The sequence below is a fragment of the Phodopus roborovskii genome, unplaced genomic scaffold, assembly GCF_943737965.1.
Source record: "Phodopus roborovskii unplaced genomic scaffold, PHOROB, whole genome shotgun sequence".
Classification (NCBI taxonomy): Eukaryota; Metazoa; Chordata; class Mammalia; order Rodentia; family Cricetidae; genus Phodopus; species Phodopus roborovskii.
This window is the reverse complement of record NW_026125052.1, coordinates 12,473,586-12,497,258: the sequence shown is the minus strand read 5'-3', so window position 1 is coordinate 12,497,258 and position 23,673 is coordinate 12,473,586. Positions and strand designations below refer to the sequence as shown.

The 23,673-nt window shown below is 48.9% G+C and overlaps 2 protein-coding genes across 4 annotated transcripts in view; one reads left to right on the top strand and one right to left on the bottom strand.

The window, feature by feature from the left end:
- Nucleotides 1-23,673, top strand: part of Cdk5rap3 (CDK5 regulatory subunit associated protein 3) — a 720,787-nt gene that overhangs the window by 46,087 nt on the left and 651,027 nt on the right. The window lies entirely within an intron of this gene.
- Nucleotides 5,972-17,731, bottom strand: Copz2 (COPI coat complex subunit zeta 2). Of its 3 annotated transcripts, none has more exons than XM_051174833.1 (9): nucleotides 17,602-17,731; nucleotides 16,875-16,949; nucleotides 13,737-13,818; nucleotides 13,150-13,241; nucleotides 12,684-12,739; nucleotides 11,846-11,923; nucleotides 10,270-10,321; nucleotides 9,367-9,405; nucleotides 5,972-6,294 (listed from the first exon to the last, which is right to left on the bottom strand). In XM_051174833.1, exons 1-9 carry the CDS (start codon nucleotides 17,701-17,703, stop codon nucleotides 6,247-6,249), a joined length of 624 nt encoding a protein of 207 aa, XP_051030790.1. In that variant the 5' UTR covers nucleotides 17,704-17,731; the 3' UTR covers nucleotides 5,972-6,246. The 3 variants fall into 3 exon arrangements, with proteins under 3 accessions (XP_051030790.1, XP_051030827.1, XP_051030875.1); XM_051174870.1 differs by having other exon boundaries at nucleotides 13,737-13,788; XM_051174918.1 differs by lacking the exon at nucleotides 9,367-9,405.

Sequence of the window (23,673 nt, the reverse complement as noted above, 5' to 3'; positions counted from 1 at the left end):
ACTGCTTGCTTAGTTTGTACAAATCCCCAGATTTCCCCAGATTCAATCTCAAGTCCCAGATAGCCAGGGCATGGTGGCATTCAGCTATTATCCCAGCACTTGGAAGATAGAAAATCAGAACTTCAGGGTCATCCTAGGATACATGGGGAGCTCAAGGTGAGCCTAGGCCATCCAGTTTCAATGCACCTTCAACTGGATGGCTGCAGATTATCTACCTATGTATACTTCTCTATATAATTCAAACTATGGCCAAGCACTGCACCACTGAACACTATAACTATTTGAAGGCTAGGCAGTGGTGGCAAATGCCTTTAGCCCCAGAACTCAGGAGTCAGAGGTGCATAGATCTCTGTGAATTCTGAGTTCGAGGCCAGCACCATCTACAAAGCAAGTTCCAGGACAGCCAGGGCTGTTACACAGAGAAACCCTGTCTCAGGGAGGAAAAAAGAAAGGAAAAAAAAGTAAGTCTTCAATTGATCCTTGTTTTTCTTAGAGTACAATCCGAGCTCTTTGGCTCTTTAGGTTTGAAGAGTGATAGGCAAAGAGGTAGGCCATCAAGGCTTTAAGTCTTACCTCTTTGTCTTAAGATGGGTTACTCTACTTCTCAGGCCCTCAGTTGCCTTATTTGTTAAAAGCAAGGCTAAGAATGTCTACCTGGCTAGGCTGTTCTGAGGGCACTAGTATAGCTAGTGTGCAGAGAGACACAAAGTAGCAGTTATGGAGAGACACAAAGTAGCAGTTATTTATTCATGCCCACTGTGATCTGCTCACGTCCTGTCCAGGAAGAAGCAGCTTATTTCAGCTCATACCAGGGAAGACACACCCTTTATCAGCTCCCCAGGCAGATACACACAGTCTACAATTACAAAAGACATGAGAGATGGCTTAGTGGTTAAGAGCACTAACTGCTCTTCCACAGGTTTCTGGGTTCAATTCCCAGCACCCACATGGCAACTCACCCCTGTCTATAACTCCAGCTCCATGAGTTCTGACACCCTCACACAGATACAAATGCAGGCAAAACACTAATTCTCATAAAAGTAAATAAACAAATAAATAACTATTGAAACAGGGTTGGGATCTGGGGCTGGAACCCTTGTTAGATCTGGGAGATGTTTTCTTTTTTAAAAGATTTATTTATTATGTAGACAGTGTTCTTCCTGCATGTGTTCCTGTAGGCCAGAAGAGGGCACCGGATCTCATTACAAATGGTTGTGAGCTACCATGTGGTTGCTAGAAATTGAACTCAGGACCTCTGGAGCCTTCTTTCCAGCCCCTCCTCAGATGTTTTCTATCATGGTGTAATTCAAGGTCTCCTCTGAAGGTTTATAGACTCCTTATCTCCAATCAAGCTGGAGTCTTGATCAGAAAGTGTGCCTTCCGATTCATTTTAGAAGTTCCCATCAGGGGCTGGAGAGATGGCTCAGCAGTTAAGAGCACTGGCTGCTCTTCCAGAGGTCTTGAGTTCAATTCCCAGGACCCATATGGTGGCTCACAACCACCTGTAATGAAATCTGGCTCCCTCTTCTGGTCTGCAGGTGTTTATGCAGACAGAACACTGTACGCTGTACACAAAATAAATAAATATTAAAAAAAAAATAAGTTCCCATCAGGAGCTGGAGACATGGTTCATCATTAAGAGAACTTACTGCTTCTCCAGAGGACAAGAGTTGGGTTCCCAGCACCTGACCTGACAGTTTACAATCTCTTGGAACTTTAGCTCTAGGAGATCAAATGCCCTCTCCTGGCCTCTGAAAGTATGCTTACATAACACACACACAAACACACACACACACACACACACACACACACACAAGCTAAGTGTGGTGGCATACACCTTTAATTCCAGCACTCATTGGGCAGAGGAAGGCAGATCTCTGACTCTGAGTTCAAGGCCATCCTGACCTACAGAACTAGTTTCAAGACTGCCAGGGGCTAGCCTTGTCTACAGAGCAAGTTCCAGGGCACCCAGGGCTACAAAGAGAAATCCTGTCTCCAATAACCTCCCCCAAAAGATATAAATCAATTAAAAAAAAAAAAGGCTCCTGTCAATCTCCAGTCTAAGCGTCCAGCTCAGAACAGCCAGTTATGAAATATCTGTTGGAAAAAAATTCATTTGAAAAGAATTTTTTATCGCAGTATTATGATTAGAACAGACTCCCCCCAAACAGCCTGTGTGAAGGGACCACAGTCATCTGTATCTACACCCTTCACAGCCACTCTCATGTCTCTGGGCCTTCATCTAAGATGAAGGAGAGGTTGGGGACCAGAAGAAGGCCATGCAAATGACGCTAGAATATAATTTGGCAACTATTTGCTTAACTTTTTGTTGAAAGTTCTTACTAAAAAGTACACACATCTTATGTATTGAACCTGCGTTCCCATCACTGCTCAGAAAGAACAGAATCGGATTTGTTTGTTTGTTTTGTTTTTTGAGGTAGGGTTTCTCTGTGTAGCTTTGGAGCCTTTCCTGAAACTCACTCAGTAACCAGGCTGGCCTGGAACTCACAGGCCTGCCCCTGCCTCCCAAGTGCTGGGATTAAAAGTGTGTACCTACACCATCACCACCCAGCTGGGATTAGAGTTTTTTAAAGGTAATTATACCTTGACATAACCCTCAAATCTAACCCTTTTCTTTGGACCCTCCACCCCAACCCCCACTGGTAACCCTCATTACTCCCCAGTGACTGGCTCATCACCTACAAATAAATGAATGAGACCCAGGTTGGAAGGGGAGAGAAGACAGTAGGGTTGTGCCCAGTAAATTATTCCCATTGCCAAAATCCAGAGTTGAAGGATCGCTGCTGTAGAAGAGATCAGAATTAATTTCTGCACACAATATAGAAAGTTTTTCTTGTTTTTTTGTTTTGAGACAGGGTATGTAAAGTCCAGGGTAGCCCCAAACCCTCCTGTCTAAGCCTCCGGAAGGAAAACACAGCAGGCTTCAGTGAGTTTCAAAGGGCTTGAGGGCAAAGAAAGCGTGGGCTCCCGCTGCTTTGTTGATCCCTCTCCCAGGCCTGCCAGCTCCGCCTCCACCGATCAGTGCAGACTCGAAAAGAGCCCTGTCCCCCTGTCCACTCCTCCAGTGGTCCAGTCATCCGTCTTCAGTGTCATCGTCAGTGTCAGGGTGAGAACCAATCCCACATTCCCTGCCTGCCTGCCAGCCAATTGGAGGGAGTCGGAGGGAGTTGGGAGGAACACAGCGCGTGTCCGTCTGTCCGTGTGTGTGTGTGTGTGTGTGTTGGTTGTAGGGCTGGGCATACTTCAGGTATGCAGGAGGAGCACAGCCTCTGTGTGTGCATGCCTCTGTGTGTGTTGAGCGTGGAGTAGGACTGAGCTGACTCCAGTTACTATAAAGAGGGTTGAAAGGTCTAGACATGACTGTCATTTCCCTGTACCAAGTCCCTGAGTTTGTATTTCTCCAATTCCCTCCGGCTGGGCCTAAGTTCCCGAGAACTCAGTTTCTCACCTGATGCTAATCAGCTGCAGGAAAAGGGGTGGCCCTAAGGCTTCTTGGCTGAGTACCCTCCAGATCTGCTGGGTCTTCCCCTGGGGCACAGGGGAGCTAGACAAGGAAGGACGCTAGGATAGGTGGACATGGAAGAGCAAGCCCCAGCTCGGAACTGCGGACTCCCTTCCCGAAATGCCTCCGGCTTCGGCCTATGGCAGCACTGATGAGGCTATCATTTCGGGAAGCTGGTGCAGGGGCTGCCAGCCAGGCTTGCTGTCTTGGGGACTCCACTTAGCTGCAGGAAGCGCAGGGGTGGGGGGCAGGCACTCCATAGCCAGAAAGACAGGCTTGGGGTCCCCGACACTATGACAGTTCAGCGCAACCCTCTGTGCTACCCACTCCAGGCTGCTTTGCCAAACTTTCCCTATGGGATCAGGGTAGCCTTTAGCTATAACAGGTGAAGGGACACTTCCTTGTCGCCCTTACCCCGTGACTGTGTTCTGGTTTGGGTTCTTTTAAAGACTATGTCCCATCTGTAGCCTAGGGTTATCTCAATTACACTAATAGAAGATGACCTTGAATTTCTGCAGCCTCCACTGCTCAAGTACTGGGGTTATAGGCTTGTGTGTCCCACACCCTCTGCGGTCCAAGTGTGAGCAAGGAATTGATATTCTAGAAGAGTGAGGAACTTGACTTTGTGGGAGCTGCCGTATACATGAAAGTTTCGGGGTCTCGGTGTACCCCTTAATAAAATGCAGACAGCATCGTGTGGGTCAAAGAATTGCCAGCTTGCATGAAGCTTCTAGCTCCTGCTTGACGCTTCCATTCCCGACCTTGCACAACTGAAATTGCAGGGCCATGCCAGGTTGCCAGGAGGAAGTTTGCTCCTCTGGGCCCTGTGGTCACTTAGGGACCTTGGACGGAGCCAAGCTCTATGGGTGGGAGAATATTCGAGAAGTATTTCTGAAGAGCTTCTTTCCCATTGCTGACCTGGCCCCTGAACTCCACAATTAAATTGCACCATCTTTCCTCTCTCTCCTTCCAGGGATGCCTTTTTGCATCCCGGGGCTATGTGCACAGTGACTCAGGAAAAAGGGTTGTATACACAGTCACTCTGGAAAGTGAGCATTTATAATGAAAAGACTTCTATTTCCGCACCTTCGCCGAGTTCTCTAAGCACAGATGGAGCCAAATGCGATATAAATATCCGGTCTGCTCTTTTGGTTTTGTTTTAAGATAATGTCTCGTGCAACCTAGGCTGGTCTCGAACTCATTACGTAGTAAAAGATGACCTTGAACTTGTGATCCTCCTGCCTCCACCTGCCAAGGGCTGGGATTCCAGGCGTGTCCTACACACCCGGCCTGGAAGTGACAACTACAGGGACAGGCTATTAAGATCCAAAGCTTATCACTACCCACTACCTTTATTGTAGCAGCTGGCAAAAAGCCCTGAGAGGGGAGTAGCGCCTTCTGGTTGCTAGGGCAACGCACTGGCGCTAGTGTCAGAGATCAACAAGAAACACCACGAGGAGGGTCCATCCCACTCCGGGGGCGGAGTTAATGAGGCTTTAGATCCCGAGACGTGCCCGTCATTCCCTCCAGGTGGCGCTGTAGGACCACGGATGTTGAGCGGGGGCGGAGCTTCCTGCTGCGCTTTTCTCCTATGAGGGGCTGGGGCGGGGCGTAGGAGCCAGCAGACCATACCCTGGAGAGATCCAAGAACACGACCCCCACGCTACCGTAGAAAAGTCCGTGACATGGAGACGCGGAAAGTATACCGGTCAGAGAAAGACCCGGAGAAAGTGCGGAGACTGGGACTAGGATAAGAAAGAGGGGTCAGGAAGCTCAGAAAGTTTCTTCATCTCCATCCCTGAGGTTTGTCCCCGTGAATCTCCTCTGTCGCCTCTCGGGAGCCCCGATCCTTTACAACCTCAGAGGTGTGCTGATGCTCTGAATACACGCGCAGTGGGCACAAGTCAGTGCCTCCTCGCCCCCAGGATCCAGATAGAACCAGTAAGTTTATAGGGCTCTAGTGCCCAGGATATGTGCCAGGATAGAATTCCGCGGTCCCAGGAACGCCAAGAAAAATAGCCAAACTGTTCCTCAGTTTGTCAAAGTAAGCCTGACTTCGCTTCTTTTCTGGAAACTAGTAATGGAAAAAATGACTCAAGGAATCCCTAACGGAGCTTTCCTGTGTGTACTGCACATACGAAACGGGGGTACCATCTTTACTCCTATTTCCTGGAAGACTATGATTCTAGTCACTATTACTAATACCACGCCATACATTCGTATCTAGCCTCTCAAACACACATGAAACCCCAGGCTATCAGTGATGTACTCCTCCCTGTGCTAAATGCTGTCCTTTCCCTTGACCCACCCGGACCCCAACGACTCCTTTCACAAGTATAGCCCATCCAGCAGCACTGGAAACCCGCAAAGATTCACCGCCACGGCGGAAGCCCTCCTCTGAACACACATAACAGGCACACGCGCACGAAAACGCAAAGCCAAGGAAGATCTTTGGCAAGAAATGAACGTTTATTAAGGCCTAGGGCTGAGAAAGACCGAGGTCAGAGGGAAGGAATCTTTGCTGGTTCCCATGGTCCCAGGGGCAGGCTATGGTGCTGAGCAGGATTAACAAAGCTGGGACCAAATTTCTCGTAATTCCTGGCAGAAGACCTCAGGGATCTGTTCTGGGAGGGGCCTGAGGGATCTCTGTCCCTTGAGGTCTCAGGGCTTTTGCAGGGACTGGAAAAGGGTTCCCTGGAGAAGGATCCTCGACTCCAACGTCTTCATTTTAGTAATGACCACTTAATTTGTTCCTTGGCTGACTGAAGAACCTGGGGTGAGGGTAGGATGTTGGGAGAAATAGTTAAGGAGAATGTCCCTGAGGCCTGAGAACGCCTCTCCAGCCCCGGTCACTAGGTGGCGGCAGCTTGCTTCTACTTAGGGAACCCTTTCTCCACATTTCATTTCATGTTCACTACTATAAGTTTTGTTTTTATTTAAGACGTCCACTAACACACAGGTGTGGTGCCTGTAATGTCAGGTCCTGGGAGTATGAGGCAGGAAGATGATTTGTTCAAGACCGGTCTGGGCTACATAGCAAGACCCTACCAGTCTTCATTCTTTGTCCCTTCAGAAAACCAGGAATAGTTGTTTCCTGAGAATGTGTGGCTTAATGTTCTATGCTCTTTCCACCCATGAACTGGCTCATCTAGTTCTTCTATTTATTTATTTTTTCTTCAAACAGGGGTTCTTTGTACAACAGTCCTGGCCATCCTGGAACTCACTTTGTAGAGCAGGCTGGCCTTGAACTCAGAGATCCTCCTGCCCCTGTCTCCCCGAGTGTTGGGATTAAAGGCATATGCCAACCTCCACCCTGCTGGTTTATCTAGCTAGTGTGTGTGCATACTTGGAGGTAAGAGGACATCTTGTGAGCCGGGCATGCGTCCATGCCTTCACTCACTGTGGAGGCAGAGGCAGGCGGGGACTGAATTTAAGTCCTCAAACATGGCAACATGGCCCTTGCCCGATGAGCTGGTATCTAATTCATATAACTCAACAAGGTAAGTTCTGTTCTTCTAAGAGCCCCGAGTAATTGCCATTCAGCTTTTGCTGACAAAGTAAAAGCTCAGGGTGGCTCCTGTGGATGGACAGATTTTCTGTTATTGTTGTTGGAGAGATTTTGAAACAGGGTCTTGTTCTCTGATCCAAATCTAAAGCACTGGAGTTCCAAGCACGTATCAGCACAAAGTACTATGCATCACTGGGTGGGAATCACCGGGGGCTTTGTGCATGTTGGGCAAGCTCTCTACATCACCGGCCCCAACATATGCTCTTCTCTAAGTTTCCAAAATTGTATGCCTGTTGCCAGGCAGTGGTGTTTCACACCTTTAATCCCAGCACTTGGGAGGCAGACACAGGCAGGTCTCTGTGAGTTCGAGGCCAACCTGGTCTGAAACCCTGTCTTGGAAAAACAATTGTATGTGTAGATGTTTTGCCTCTATGTGATGTGTACCATGTGTGCCTGGGCCTGCAGAGGTCAGAAGACAGCATCAGATTCCCTAGAGCTAGAGTTGCAAATGGCTGAGCCCTCAGGTTTATGCTTGGAACTGAACCCAGGTCCTCCGTAAGAGCAGCACTTGCTGCTCTTAACCACTGAGCCGTCACTTTAACTCTTCCCAACATTTGTTCTTATCCACTCTGCTCACCAATGTCCCCCTTTTAAAAAGTTTAATGTTTCTTTCATTTATTTACTTAAGTGTTTATGTAGAGGTAAGCAAACACCTTGTGGGGAGTCCATTCTCTAGCGTAGCAATCAAGCTCTGCTCACCAGGCTTCAAGCCAAGTGTCTTCACTTGCTGAGACATCTCAATGGACTGCTTATTTATTCATTTATTTTCGTATTTTTAAGACAGGGTCTCATGTAGATCAGTCTGGGGTCTCAAACTTGATATGGCTTTGAACTCCTGACCCTCCTGCCTCCACCTCCCAAGTGCTGAAATTATAGGTGTGTGCCACCATGCCCAGCTTGGTTTATTTTATTTTATTCTGGATAAAGTCTCATGCTACAGCCCTGGCTAGCAGCTCACTGTGCAGCTCAGGCTTTGTTTTGAACTTGAGATTCTCAAGCCCAACAAGGTTCATTTTATTTTTAGATAGTCTCATGTTATCTCCCTGGCTAGCCTAGAAGTCACTGTGTAGCTCAGGCTGGCCTAGAATGAGTGCTGAGATAATAGGTGTGAGACACTACGCCTGGCTCTTCCAACCTCCTTCCACCCTTCCTTTCCAGAAGAACATGAGGAACCAGAGGGCAGATGGGGTGATGGAGTAGTGCGGGATAGTGGGCATCGCTTCTGGTGCTCCCCACTGATGGTACAAGCCCGTCTCTGCAGGGCTGCCACATTAGGACTGGTTATGTCAGGCAACGAAGCTCCTTGGACAAGTAAGTCTGAGTAAATAGACCTGCAGATGGACAGACTAGCAGGAAGCCTGGGACCCAGTCTGTGGACAGTAACCAGGATACACACAAACATACACACACAATGCTGCCATATTCTGCATGCAACCCAGACAGAGCTGGGCAAGGTGTGTGGTCAGTTCCTTTTCAACAGCCAAGCTACTAAGGGCAGAAGTGACATACGGAAAGTCAGAACCTACCACTGGGTGATAAGGCCCTTACCAATGCCAGCATGGCCCGAGTGGTGAGGGTAAGTACTGGAGAAAAATAAACTCGTGGCATTTCAGTATTGACTGATCTGCCCTCCTGACTTTTATTCTGTGTCTCTGTCTTTTCTTTGTCATCTATAGCCAGCCTTTCCCTCATCCATACTCCCCCACTCAGGTACAAACTTGGGGCCGCTCTGCTGGTTCCGATTGCAGCCCCACAAAGACAGCTTCCAACAGTTACCCAGGTTTCTTTACTAGTGAATTCATATGAAAACTCCCACATGGTATCCTGTCCAGGTTGAAGGAAATAAGAGGGATCTGGGCCTTCACATTGCTTTGGGCAACAAGTAACCCAGGCATCATCAGGGTAGCTAGTGGAGGGTAGAGGAGGTGAGCAGGCGGTAATTTGCCCACTCATTCCTCTCATACAACGCCCTCGGGACACAGAGGCAGACAGAGCTCAGTGAGTTGGAGGCCTGCCTGGTTTATAGAGCTAGTTCCAGGACAGCCAAGACTACAGGAAGAAACCCTGTCTTAAAAAAACAAAACAAAGTGCTAGCATGCATGTGCGCGTGCGCGCGCGCGCGCACACACACACACACACACACACACACACACAGAGTCACCAGCTCATCCCCTCTACCCTACATCTCTGGTTTCTTAAGTTAGTCTCCCCTGGAGCAATAGGTTCTCCGTGTCCTCTAGCCTGTCTCTAGACAAGGCAGATGCATGGAGCTTACCTGGGCCACACTCTGCTCTGTTAGGCCAGGGTCATCAGTCTGTGGGGAAAGAGAATCACAGTCAGGAAAGACAGGAGTAGTTAAGTTAGAGAGGTGACAGCTTAAAAGGTGAGGGGTACAGTAGTTAACATGACAGACAGTAGTTAACACAGCAGACAGAGGTCCTGCAGCCTGTCATCTGGAAGCCAAGACCTCTGGTACCCCATGTTCCACTGCTGGGGATTAAACCCAGGCCATGCTGGGGATTAAACCCAGGCCATGGTGGCACAGGCCTTTAATCCCAGCACTCAGGAGGCAGAGACAGGTAGATCTCTAAATTTGAGGCCAGTCTGGTCTACAAAGAGAGTTCTCGGACAGGTTCCAAAGCTACACAGAGAAACCCTGTCTCTAAAAACCAAGCCAACCAACCAACCAACAAATAAATCAAAACAGGAAAAAAAAAAAAAAACCCAGGGTCTCACACATGCTAGCCAAGTGTTCTCCCACTGAGCTGCATCTTTAATCAAACAGAGGGAGGCTGGTAAAGGGAACTAGAATTGGGGAAAGGTGTCATCCAGGCTTCAGGCATGGAAAGGCCAAACCAGAGCAGAGGGGTCTACCACAGCCCCAAAGCTGCCTCCTGGGGTCATTTTGACAATGCAGTTATTGCTCCAGCCAAGCTTCTCACTAGAGGATGGGGAGGAGCTGTTCATTTATTTTATTTTATTTTTTTAGGGGAAATGAACTAGAAGCTTTCCTCTTAGCAACAGACACCCCCCCTCCCAGCTACCACCAATAACTGCCTGTAAGTGTGACCCCTGAGTGGCTGGGCTCCCGCCAGCTGAGGTCTGACAGCCTGGTGCCCAGGAAGGTCAAGGTGAGGGAGGACAGGAAAGGCTAGGATTGGGGTACAGGAAGGCTTACCCTAAAATTCACTTTCTGGATCACTTGCTGGGGGTCACTCTCCAGAATCACACTACAAGATGAAAGAAAATTTTGGGGTGGCTCAGTGATGTGATCCCCCTCCAACAAGCCACTTACTGATGTTTAATATATCCCATAGTGTTTCTCCTGCGGGGAGCCTTCCCACACGTGGTCCTGGAGTCACACCCACCCGCCCCTCTACATGGGGACTCTCAGCTCTGCTCCCTCTGCACTTTATACCATAGTCCACCTTCACGGTCACCTCCGGGTGAATACTCAATGATGGGTTGTGAGACGGCACTACGGTTAAAGGTGCTTGTCACCAAACCTGATAACATGGTAGGAGGAGAAAACGGACTGGATCAGCGTCCACTGACCCCCATCCTCAATGCTGTGGCACGCACAGTGATCAAAGATGAATAATAATAATAGATTAAAAACAACTGAAATCAGGACAGCCCAGTCAAGCTGAGGAGGGACTACGTCTTCTTACATTTAGAATCCAGCTATCAGTACAACACCAAGCAATAACAGGTTAATAAAAACAGAAGGAGGGCTGGGTGGTGGTGACACACGCCTTTGATCCCAGCACTCCGGAAGTAGAGGCAGGCAGATCTCTGTGAGTTTGAGGCCAGCCTGGTCCACAGAGTGAGTTCCAGAACAGCCAAGACTACAAACAAAACAAACAAAACCCAGGAGGGGGTGAGACATTCATGTCACCCCACTCCCAGAGGCCCCTGTTCTCAGGTTGGGTGGTACAATGCCATGGAAGAACACAGCTTCAGAAGCCTCTCTTGCACACGGTTTTAGATCTTGACCCCTCTAATCCCTTTGGCATGTGCCCTTGGATGAGTTATTAGAATCTCCGAGCCTCTGTTTCCTCCTCTGTAAAATGGGCAGATGTTTCAAAGATGCTGTAATGCCAGCACCTCTGTCTCTAAATCAACAGAGCAAGGGGAGGGACTTTTCTGCTATCATTTGCCCCAGAGTCAGAACTTTGTTCTTTCCTGATTATTGTCCCCTCTTCAAGGAATTCTACTAACCAACTTCTCCCATAAAGACTCCCAATTATCTAGGAGTCTGCTAGTGTACTAATGAGAGGCAATATTTACCAAGGAAAAAGACCAAAAAAAAAAAAAATCCCCAATTACCAATGAGAACTATACACATCATTTTGTATGACTCCCACCATCCTGTGTGATATCCCCTTTCTGTCCCCAATTCAGTGACAGGAAAAGTAGACTCAAGGAGAGTCAGTGTCACGTGTATCCATCTGGCATCAGAGGGGGATGCTCCGGCTGAGGTCCTTTCAGAAAAGGACAGGTGTCTCTCTTCCTCCTTTGCACTGGAGATCAACCTGGATTTCCCCAAACTGTATGTGGCTGTCAGGCTACCCTCCCGTTTGGCTTGACGTTGGCTAGTAATGATAGAGGAATAAGGTTGGAGGGCCTAGTAGGAATCTGTGGGAGAAGGGAGGACGGGCTGGCCCAAGAGATGACCAGTATGCTCCTAGCACTGAGAGCACAATGGTCATTCAGAGTATACTCAACACCTCTCCTCTTTATCCCCTCCTCACCCGCCATCCACAATTTCATCCAACACCAAGAAGGCTCCATCCATGTTCTCCAGCAACCAGCGTTTCTCCACGTTCTTCCTGTGGGCAGACACAAGCACCTGAGCCTCTGGGTGGCCAAGAGGAACCGTGACTCCTCTAAGTGAGGCAGTGTCCTGTCTCTCTTCCCGATACCCCCTTCCCAACAAGGCCTGGGCAGGAGAAGACAAAGTAGTGTAGGAGCAGAGCCCATGCCGGGGACTCCTGAGCACAGAGCCAGCCAGCTAGGGTCATCCTAGGCTGGTTTGTCCAGTTTGTCAACCTGCCTAAACTGCGACCCTTACATATAGTTCCTCATGTTGTGGTGACCCTCGACCATAAAATTATGTTGTTACTTGGTAACTGTAATTCTGCTACTGTTATGAATCATAATGTAAGTATCTGATGTGCAAGATATCCCACATGCGACCCCTGTGAACGGCCCTTTCACGGGGGTCATGACCCGCACTCTAGGCCATGTTCCTGGTATAGATACCAGTATCGACTGGGGATGCAGGGAAAACCAACTCTGAGCTTAAAGTTGAAAACACTGCTTATAGTGGGGCATGGTGGTCCGTCCACACCTGTAATCCCAGCACTCAGGGGACCGGGGAAGGAGGACTGAGTGGGAAGACCTTCCTCTCCTTCTCCCTGCTCTCCCTTTGTCTGGAACTGTGACCTCAGGCAACTCAGCGTCTTGAGATTTGATATCTGGTCATACCCTGTGCGTGGGCTGCATGGAAGTCAGGGGCCTTGCAGAGATTCCAAGAGGACAACAGAGGGACAAAGGGAAAGGCTCTTGAGTGCAGAGGGTCTCACGTACCTTAAGATGTGGCTCAGAGAGTCAAACAGGCAGGCAAGAACAGACATGAGCATCAGCTGAGGAGGAGGGCGTGGGAGGAGGAAGAAAAGAGAATGAAGCTGAGAGGCCCAAAGCAGACCTCTGAGCTTCTGTGTGGACCAAGTGGGAGCATTCCCTTGTCAGAGAGGGCCTGGCTGGAGGCTAGCAGCACTTCCCTAGGTTTGGGTTGGGGGATGCTGGAGCGCTCCCTTGGAGGACAAACTGGGTGTCCCCTTCTCCAAATATACTTAGAAAGAACAAAGAACTCCCTTCAGAAAGTGTGATGATTCATTTCTGGCTCCCAAGGGACCTAAGGGCCATTATGGATGTGTACCCATTCTGGGTGCCTTCCACCCCAGATCCTAAAGGAACATAACAACAGTGAGCATCCAGAACCCACCTCCACCCCAGGACAGACTGTCCTTCTCACCCAACCTCCTAAATTTACCTCGTTCTCAGAGGAAGAGCCCACCACATACAGGAGGAGATCAATGCTACTCTTGTAGACGATGGTCATGCCCCCCAAAAATGCGATCTCACCTAGAAACAGAAAGCCTTTCAAATCAGCACATGTCCACCCCAGCCTGGGGCCAGCCTGGTCTCCATTCCTCAGGCCTCTTTGTTTCCCACTTCCTTTTCCAAGGAACTCTAGGCAGACCACCACTACCAGGAGCCTGCTCTGGATGTCTAGAGGGCCGTCAACAAACCCAGCCTACAGTGACCTCCCACCAACACTCCACCCCGCAGTGCCTCGGGACCAGATCCAAGTGTGTGTAGGAGGCACACAGCACAGCTGGCCTCCTCAACAGAGGGAAGGGGTAGGGGATGAGAGCGATGGGGAGTGGAGGTCCCGGGATGAATGAAAGAAGGGAGTGGAAAGCAGCTGGGGAGGAGAAGACAAAGAGCCTCAGAGGAGAAGGGAATGGCCTGTGGGTGTGGCAGGCCAACAAGGACAGATGTGTCCAGATGGAGAAGATGACAAGACAGTGGTGGTCAGTCATCTGAGAGTTGTAGTGGAGGAAGGGCAGGCGTTACTTTCAGCTCGGCTGGTCTTGTTGAAGACATTTTTCTCGAAAACCATCTGCTCCTTCATGGAGGGAAATGTGTCATCGTAATACTGTGAGAAAGAGAAGAAAGGCAATAGCCATTGCACAGAGCCACTCTGACCTTGGGAGGAGGCCAGCAGGGAATCTTGGGCTGGCTGAGGTGGACCTCCTTGTCAGCTCCCTCCAGGCCCTGCCTGCTTCCAGTCCCCATAAATAAATTCCAAGCAAAGAAAATCAAAGTAGAGAAATATTGGGGCTGCCTTTGGAGTCTTCATCTGGTTTTCTCCCTCCCTCCCTTCTTCCCCCCTCCCTCCTTCTTTCCTCCCTCTCCTCCTCCCTCTTTCCTTTTCTTCCTTCGTCCTGTGTTTCCCTCCTTCCAGCAGTTCTGGGTTGCAAACCAGGACTTCACATGTGCTAGCTAAGTATTCTGCTACTGAGCTGCATCCCAGAGTGTTTTCTCTTTCCCAGCCCTTCCTTCCTTCCTTCCTCCCTTCCTTCCTCCTTCCTCCCTTCTGTCCCTCCTTCCCTCCCCCCTTCCATGCTCTATTTTTCTCCAGGTCTGGAGATGGAACCCAGGGTCTTATGCATGTTAGGCAAGTAAGCACTTTGCTGCTAATCTGCATTCTTAGGCCTCTGTCTCAATTATTTTATTTTATTTTTGAAATAGGGTCTCACTATGCCACCTGGCTGGCCTGCTGTATGTAGACCAGGCTAGCCTCAATTTCTTTCTTTTTAAATGTTTTTTGTTTTGTTGTTTTGGTTTGGTTTGTTTTTTTAAAGACAAGTTTCCTCTGTGTAGTCCTGGCTCTCCTAGAACTGGCTCTGTGTAGACCAGGCTGGCCTTGAACTCACTCTGCCTCCTGAGTGTTGGGTTAAAGGCTTGTACTACCACTGCCCAGCTCATCCTCAATTTTTTTGTTTGCATTTTGTTTTTCCAGACAGGGTTTCTCTTTGTAGTCTTGGTTTCCTGGAACTCATTCTGTTGACCAGGCTGGCCTCGAACTCACAGAGATCTGCCTGCCTCTGCCTCCTGAGTGCTGGGATATAAAGGCGTGCCCTACCACCACTCGGTCATCCTCAGTTTTTTTAAATATTTAACAAGGATTGGCTGGGCAGTGGTGGCACATACCTTTAGTCCTACCCCTCGAGAAGCAGAGGCAGGTGGATCTCTGTGAGTTCGGGGCCAGCCTAGTCTACAGAGCTACTTCCAGGACAGCTAGACGTACACAGAGAAACCCTGTTTTGAAAACTCAACCAACCAAACAAACAAACAAAAACCAAGGATAGGATGTCCTTAGAGGCCCCAGAGGCTTTGGTGACGCTGACCCACCTCTGCCCATCTGCTAAAGCAGTGTGACCAGCTCAGTTTTCTAAATGTGAATTTTCGGTAGTTAGTTCTGCAGCTAAGTTAGCAGATTCTCTGCTGGGTCCTGCCATGGTGAACAAAAACATCTGAATGTTACGAAGACTAAGTTTCAACTCCAACAAATGAAAAGGCTTTAACATAATTCACATCTAACTTAGATGCTATAGCTGGGTGTGGTGGCATATGCCTGGAATCCCAGCACTTGGGAGGAAGAAGCAGGAGGGTCAAGGGTTCTGGACCAGCCTTCACTACATGAGACCCTGCCTCAAAAAGAAAGAAAGAAAAAAAAAAGGTATGGCTCACACAAATAGTCTCAGCATTTGGAAGGCTGAAGCGGGATCATTATGACTTCCGGGCTAGCCTGGGCTACACAGTAAGTTTCAAGTCATCCTTGGTTATAGACAAAGTCCCTGTTTCAAAAAGCAAAACAAGCAAACAAAAATATCTAGGGGGCTAGTTGTGGTGGTGCCCTTTAACCCCAGCAAGTTTCTGAGTTTGAGGCTAGCTTGGTCCATGGAGTGAGTTCTAAGACAGCCAGAGCTACACAGAGAATCCCTGTCTTAAAAAGCAGACAAACAAAAAAGTTAGGGCGTGGTGTTATATACTTGCCTGGGATCTCAGCCCTCAAGAGGTAGAGGCAGGAGAAGCAAGACAAGTAAGTTTAAGGCCAACCTGGTCCACTACAAAACAATAAAAGGGTTCTATTTCTGCTACAGTTAATTGTACCAGTGGCAGGAATATTATTTAGTGATTGATTGATTGGAATTGTTTTGGGGTTTTTTGGTTGTAGTTGCTTTTGTTTATTTCCTGAGATAGGGTTTCCCTGTGTAGCTTTGGAGCCTGTCCTGGAACTCGCTCTGTAGACCAGGCTGTCCTGGAATTCACAGAGATCCTCCTGTCTCTGCCTCCTGAGTGCTGGGATTAAAGGTGTGCAGCCACACTGCCCGGCCTTCAGTGGCAGGAGTTTTAGGGTTTTTTCTTCCTAAAGTTCTTTTTTCTTTTTTTTTTTCCTTTTAAAAATCATTTTAGTGTGTTTGTGTGTGTGTGTGTGTGTGTGTGTGTGTGTGTGTGTGTGTTGTGGGGACAAGTATGGAAATCAAAGGACAACCTGAGGGGATTTGTTCCTCCATAGTAAATTCAGGATCCAACTCAAGCTGTCAGGCAAGCACCCTTACTGAACCATGTGGCCCTCCTGAAACTTAGCTTCAAATTTAGTTTTAGCTCATCTCAGCCAGGCCATGTACGATGGATGCCAGACAACTGAAGGGAAGTTCTATGAAAACCACCTGTGGTCTCAAATCCAAGCCCTGAGTCTGGATATCAGTTATGGCACTAACCCTGTGACCTCAGGCCCCCAAATCCCACTGGATTCTAAATACTCATGCTAAGCCCTCTTTGTGTTTACCAAGCTGGAATACAGAAGCACATGGGTCTCTTGTCTACAGTTTAGGGATTTGGACTCCTAGGTCCCAGCTCACATCTCCTTTGATCCCATTGGTAGAGCTTCCCAAGCCCGGCCAGAGCAAGGAAAACAAGAAAACACATCAGGGAACATGAGTAGAAACAGAGAGAATGTCCCCCTTTTTCTGCCTGCCATCAGATTGGTAAGGCATAGCATGACAGAGTGACTTCCAGAGAATCTAGGCTGGGCTGCTCTGCCATCCAGAAAGCAGAGTTTCTCCTACAGGAGACAGATGGGCTGGGCGGGGACCATTTGTCTTGGACATGTGGCACTTTGGGGTTTCTGTGGTAAGGGGTTACCTTAGCCAGCAGCCTTCGCCCGTCATTATCTAGGATGAAGACAGCCTTGATGGTGTAGAGAGAAGGTTCCTGAAACTGACACAGGAAAGGAACCCCTGACTCAAAGTGGACCCATATCGTGGGCTCTACGGAGTCAGCTATCCCCCAATCCAGAGCTGGTTCCAGCCCAACCCTGTGCCACATGGACTATTTCCGGTGCCCACTCTACTCCCAGGCAGATGTTCCACTGTAGGTCCGAGGGGTGGGCCCTGTGCCCGCTGGGTGCAGAAAGTCCTACCGGGCCCAAGTTCTGTCATGCACTGACTGCTCCAGAGCCCGAGTCGGAGTGTATCACAGAACCTGGGCCCGGGGAACAGCCTCCTTGTGTCCAGTTGATCCCAAGCTCCAGAAGCACGGCCATCACCCTGGAGCAAGGGAGCCCATCCAGACCACCGCGCCACTCCCACTCCTCCGTCGTCCGTCCCGCTAGAAATCTCACCCCCAACCCCGCCACCCCACTCGGTCCCTATCCCTGCTGTGAGTTCCCCGAGAACTTCACTCCACTCGGGCCAGGCCTCCTCGCCCGTGCGCTCCAGGGCGAACTTTTTTCTCCCCTCCTTGGTCCCGGGCTCCCTCTCTGGGGCTAGGCAGCGGTGGCACTAAGATCCCAGCCAAGGAGCCCGAGGCAAGTCGGCTGCCCCCCACCCCAATCCTGCCGCCCCAGGACCCAGCACTCCATGCCTCGTACCCTCAGTTCCGTGGCTCGGGTGGGCGGCGCTGCGCCCCCGGCTTGGCCGGCCGAGGCCCCCTCCCCCGGGTGCGGACGTGGCCAGGCCTCCGGCCGCTGCATTCCGCTCGCTTCTTGCACTGACAGCGCCGCCCCGCCCCGCGCCCGTCCCCCGCGGCGCCGCCCCTCCGCCCAGTCCTGCGTGGCTGGCCCCTGTGTGCGTCCCCTCTCTCTGAGCGAGCTTTCCGCTTGACCCCCACAACGCAGAACCGCCTCTCCCCACCTGGCTTCTTCCTTATTCTTCTCCCTGGGCCTCTCTCCGCGCCTCCAAGTTTCGCAGGGAACCCAAAGCCCCTCTTCCCTCTTCCTGCCTCTTCTGGCCCCGGGGCCTGAGGCTTTGATTCGCAGAGGTCTCCGCGTGGCTGTCCTGGGCCATCCTGAATCACAGACTAGGCTCACCGTTTTGTCAGGACCCCCAGGTGTCATTAGGACAAATATTTCAAGTCACTTTTTTTGGATCTCAGGACAAAGCCTATCAGAAAGACCAAGTGGTGACCCCTTCCTTGGAGAAGAACTCTCCCCTTCCTCTCAAACTCCTTGGGGAAAAGAAACATGGGCTGAGGGCTCCGCTGTCCCCCGTCTGTCCCCATTCCCGCTCCCCGCCCCAAGACGTTTTTTAAGACCCAGATGAGGAAAAGGCGGGCAGTTCAAGCCTGTAATCCTGGCCCGAGTGCAATGGCAACGTGAAGTAGTTAATGGTATCTGGCCAACCACTGAGAACACTAATCGTGTGTGTGCCTTTTACACCAAACACTCTCACTGCCCGTCAAAAACCGTGCCTGAGAAGTAAGCGTTTCAGACATACTTCGTGTGGCTTTTTCAAGTTGGCTGGGCTAATATGTAATTGAATGGAAGAGTCCCTAGGCTTTGGATAGAAGTTTCCCCCATTTTGTCCTTGAGGGTGGCAGGGTGGAGTGTCACAATCATCTCAGATGGTCACATGCAGTTCCCCTTCACTGAAGACATACATCAAGCCTTTCTCTTCCCAACTTCCACCTTTGTTTTTAAAAGTTAATTTCTATCTCTACCTAACTGATTTATCTATTCATGGGAGTGTGCCTCCTGTGGAGGTCAGAGGGCAACTTTTAGGAGTCAGTTCTCTCCTACTTTCTGGGTCCTGGGGAATGGATTCAGGTTGTTAGCCTTTGCCCACTGTGCCATCTTATTGGCCTGAAATTTGCTTCTTAAATATCCTCATCAAGGCGGCTGGAGAAATGGCTCAATAATTGAAGAGTATTTGTTGCTCTTGCACAAGACCCAAGTTCAGTTCCCACCCCCCCCCCCCACATCACAGGGCTCACAACCACCTGTAACTCAGGCTCCAGGAGATCTGGCGCCCTCTTCTGGCTTCCACAGGCATTACGTACATGTGGTGCACATACATACAAGGAGGCACACACAAAAATGAATAAATAAATATATTTTCCTGGGTATGGTGGTACATGTCTTTAATCCCAGCATTTGGGAGGCAGAAGCAGGTGTCCCCATATAAGTTTGAAGTCAGCCTGACCTATATAGTAAGTTCTAGGCCAGCTAGGGCTGCACAGGGAGAGCCTGTTGTGGCACATTTAGTCTCAGCCCTTGGAAGGCAGAGACAGGTGGATCTACATAGCAGGTTCCAGGACAGTCAGAGCTACACAGAGAAACCCTGTCTCAAAAAACCTAATAATAATAATAATGAAAACAATAACAAACTCCTCATCAAAAGGTTCCTGTGCTAGTCACTCTGTCTTTTTTGATGGGCATCCCCTGCTGCAGTCTGTCTCAGCACTCTCTCACCTTCATTGTATTTTTCCCCAATCTCTAAACATCATTCTTAGCAAGGCCTGTAATCCTAGCACTCTGGAGGCTGATAGAGATGGATTGTGAGCCTGAAGCCAGCCTGGGCTACATAGCAACATCCTGTTTCAAACAACAATAAAATGAACAGATAGTAGGTAAGTGAGTAGATAGTATTTGTAGTAATTGGTTTGCAAATGTGTATGGTATTCCTCCCACTCCCCCTGCTAGATGTCCAGTCCTGAGAACACAAAGATAATAAGCCTGCATTCGCTGTGGAATCCTTGTAAATGCCACAGGCTTGGTAACTTTTACTAAGTGAAAGACTCAGCTGGGTGTGGCAGTGCATGCCTTTAATCCCAGCACTGCGAAGGCAGAAGCAGGTGCATTTCTGTGTGTTCAAGGTCAGCCTGGTCTACAAAGCTAGTTCCAGGACAGCCAGAGCTACACAGAGAAATCCTGTTTCAAAAAAACAAAACAAACAAACAAACAAAACCAAAAAAGAAAGAAAGAAACATTAAAAGCCAGGCACGATGGCTTATATCTATTATTTCAGTATTTGGGAGGGAGGCTGAGGCAGGAGAATTGATGAATTTGAGACCAGTCTGGGCTTCAGAGTGAGCCTCTGTCTCAAAACAAACAAAACAATAACAAGAAGAATCTGGCCAGGGAGAACTATGGCTATAATTGGAATGTAGAAGTAGGATGATCAGGAATTCAAGGCTAGAATCAGCTGCACGAGAGCCCTCCTTACAGTAGAACTGGGCAGGTGATATAGCTCAGTGGGTAAAGTTGCTTGCTACCAAGCCCAGTGGACTGAGTTTAACCCCCAGAACAGAGATGGTGGGGGGCGAACCCACAGTCTTCTGACTTTGAAGTAGAGGCATGCACACACAAATGTACATGCACAATAAATAAATGTGACAAAAATACAACTAAACAAACAAATAAGGGAGACTTGGACAAGGAGCAGGAGAAAATAATGGAGCGAGCCAGGAAGACATCCACTGATTCAAGGACCCTTTCTCCGAAGGTGTGACCAAATCTTCCTTGCAGGCTAGCAGAGTTGTAACTGTGAGTATAGTCAGCAATATTGGGTGCAATGTGTGTGTGATGTGGATCCAGAATTTGTGCATTTTGTCTGGATTCTAGACCAGGGGAAGTTATGGTAATGGTCACGCTGTCTGGATATAGTATACTAATTGATTTGGCTTTTCCTCAGGCTGCATACATTCAGACTGAGCATGCTTACTCAAAGCATCCCATAGTCTTCCAAAACAAGGAGAGGCTTTGTCTGGGAGAAATTGGCAAGAAGAAGCCCCCTCAGTGCCACAAGAATATCAGTATGGGCTTCAAGATACTCAAAGACTACATGGAGGGCACCTATATAGAAGAAATGCCCCATTCACTGATAATGTCTCCACAAGAGGGTGGCTACCACCCAGTGTGGTGACCAAGTTGAGGATGAAGAGGACTATTGTGACCCATGGGAACTATCTCTATTTTACAAGTGCTTTGAGAAGCACTACAAGAACATGTCTGCACCTGTCCCCTGCTTCGGGGGACTGTAGGTAGGTAACATCCTCACCGTGGGTGAGTGCAGGCCCTTGAGCAAGACAGGGCAGTTCAGTGTGCTCAAGGTCACCAAGGCACCAGCACCCAGAAGCAGTCCCAGAAGTCTGGAGAGGATGCCAGCTGATTCCCCAAACACAGAGAACTTATCTTATAATTTTAAAAAAAAATTGACTTGAGGCCAGGTGGTGGTGGCGCACGCCTTTGATCCCAGCACTCAGGAGTCAGAGGCAAGTGAATCTCTGTGAATTCGAGGCCTGCCTGATCTACAAAGCTACTCAGAGAAACCTTGTCTTGAAAAAAAATTGACTTTGAGCTGGGCAGTGGTGGTACAAACCTTCAATCCCAGCACTTGGGAGGCAGAGGCAGGTGGATCTCTGTGAGTTCAAGGCCAGCTTGGTCTATAGAGCTAGTTCCGGGACAGCCAAAACTGTTATATAGAGAAATCCTTTCTCTGAAAAACAAACAAAAACCCAGCACTCAAAGCTTGTACCTTGCCTCTTTTTAGTACATGGTACCCACATTAGGAGAAGGTCAGTCTTCTTTTCCTTTCTTTTCTCCTTCTCCTCCTTCCTCTTTTTCTTTTGTTTTTTTGAGACAGGGTTTCTCTGTGTAGCCTTGGCTGTCCTGGAACTTGCTCTGTAGACCAGGCTGGCCTCAAACTCACAGAGATCTGCCAGTCCCAGGGGATCCAATGCCTCTGTCTGTCTTCTGTGGGCAGTGCAAGTACAGTGTGCAGGAAAAACATCCCTACGGATAAAAATAATTTTTAAAAATGAGATGTTCGAGGTTGGGGTTTTAGCTCAGTGGCAGAGCGATTGTCTAGCAAGAGCAAGGCCCTGGGTTTGGTCCTCAGCTCTGAGAAAAGAAAGATGAGATGTCCATCAATGATAGCCCCTCCCAAACCCTCAACAGAATCCCTGGGATTCTGCCAAACAATGGTTACAGTGAGTGATGGCACAGAGAAACCACCAAACTAGACTGCTTCGTGGGCAGAAAGAAAGAGTTATTGGGAATCAAATTGCTGAGTCCATCTTTTGGGTGGCAGAGGAGAGGGGCAGAGAGAAAAGCAGAATGACAGAAAAGCAAGACTTTATTTATTTGATGGTTGGCAGGGTGGGGATATGGTAATAGAAGCTGTCCCTGACTCATCAGGAACTAGGTACCCTTGCCAGATGTGTTTGACCTTTGGGGGAAGGTTAAGGGAAGTTCCCAGTGAACATAAAATGCCTTTAAGCGATCTACTTTTCTTTTTTCTTTTTGGCTTTTCAAGACAGGGTTTCTCTGTGTAACAGCCCCAGCTGTCCTGGAACTCACTCTGTAGACCAAGCTGGCCTGGAACTCACAGAGATCCACCTGCCTCTGCCTCCTGAGTGCTGGGACTAAAGGCGTGCGCCACCACCACCTGGCTGAGATCTGCTTTTCTAGTGAACAGAAACCTTTAGGCTTGTTTGCCCAATAATAGTCCTTCTGTTTACTGGGTCAGAGTCCTGTTTAGGACAATGTCACCAACGCTGCCATTTTAGGGAAAGAGGACACTGGACCTGACAGTTATACCTTTAGTGAACTTCCAAGTGAGCACGCAGACTCTCAGATGGGGTTGGACAGTGTCACCCATACAGTATCACCCTAAGAGGACTTTGCCATTCACAGCCAGCTGTGGGAAAGCACACAGGTGCAGCAACAGACAGCTAGCTTGGTAGTCTGCTCAGAGTGAAGAAGCCATGGCTGGATTTAAAACCACTTAGTGGACTGTGGACTGTGGTAGTGAATGCCTTTAATCCCAGCACTTGGGAAGCAGAGGCAGGCGGATCTCTGTGAGTTTGAGGCCAGCCTGATCTACAGAGCCAGTTCTAGAACAGTCAAGGCTACACAGAGAAACACTGTCTTGTAAACCAAAACCAAAACCAAAATAAATAAATAAATAAATAAAACCAGTCAGTAAATCACTTGCTTCCTAAGCCTTACAATCTGAGTTCAGTCCTCAGAACCCATGTAAAAATGTGAGCATGGGCCATGCTTGGGAGACAGACAGCTGAAGTTCTCTAGGGCTTGTTGGTCAATCACTCTAAGTAGGAGCTCTAGACTAGTAAGGGGCCCAGAATCAAAGCAGATGGGCAGCATTCTTGAAGATGACACCCGAGCTCGACGTGTGGCCTCCATATATGTGCACCTGCACAGACATGAGCAAGCACATACTTGCCTTACAAAATACAGTGCAGAGAGCGAGGTGCAGTGGTTCAGACCTATAATCTTAGCTCCTCAAGTGGAACGAGGCAGGAGGATTGCAACTTTGAGTACAACCTGGGATACACAGTGAGACTGTCTCAAAAGACAAAATAAGGGCCAGGCTAGGTGCCATGCACCATTAATCACAGCACTTGGGACGTAGAGACAGGAAGATCTCTGTGAGTTTGAGGCCATCCTGGTCTACAGGGGTGAGTTCCAGGTCAGCCGGAACTACATAGAGAGAACCTGCTTCAACAAACAAACACAAAACAATAATAAAATAAAAACAAGAGCTAAAGACATGGTTCACTAGCTCACCGATTAAGAGTGCTCACATCAAAGGGTGATGGTGGTGGTGCATGCCTTTAATACCAGCACTGTTAGTATTCAGGCATCTGTATTGGCCTGCCCTTGGGGTTCTGACAGGATACGTCCTCTGCTGCAGCCACTAAG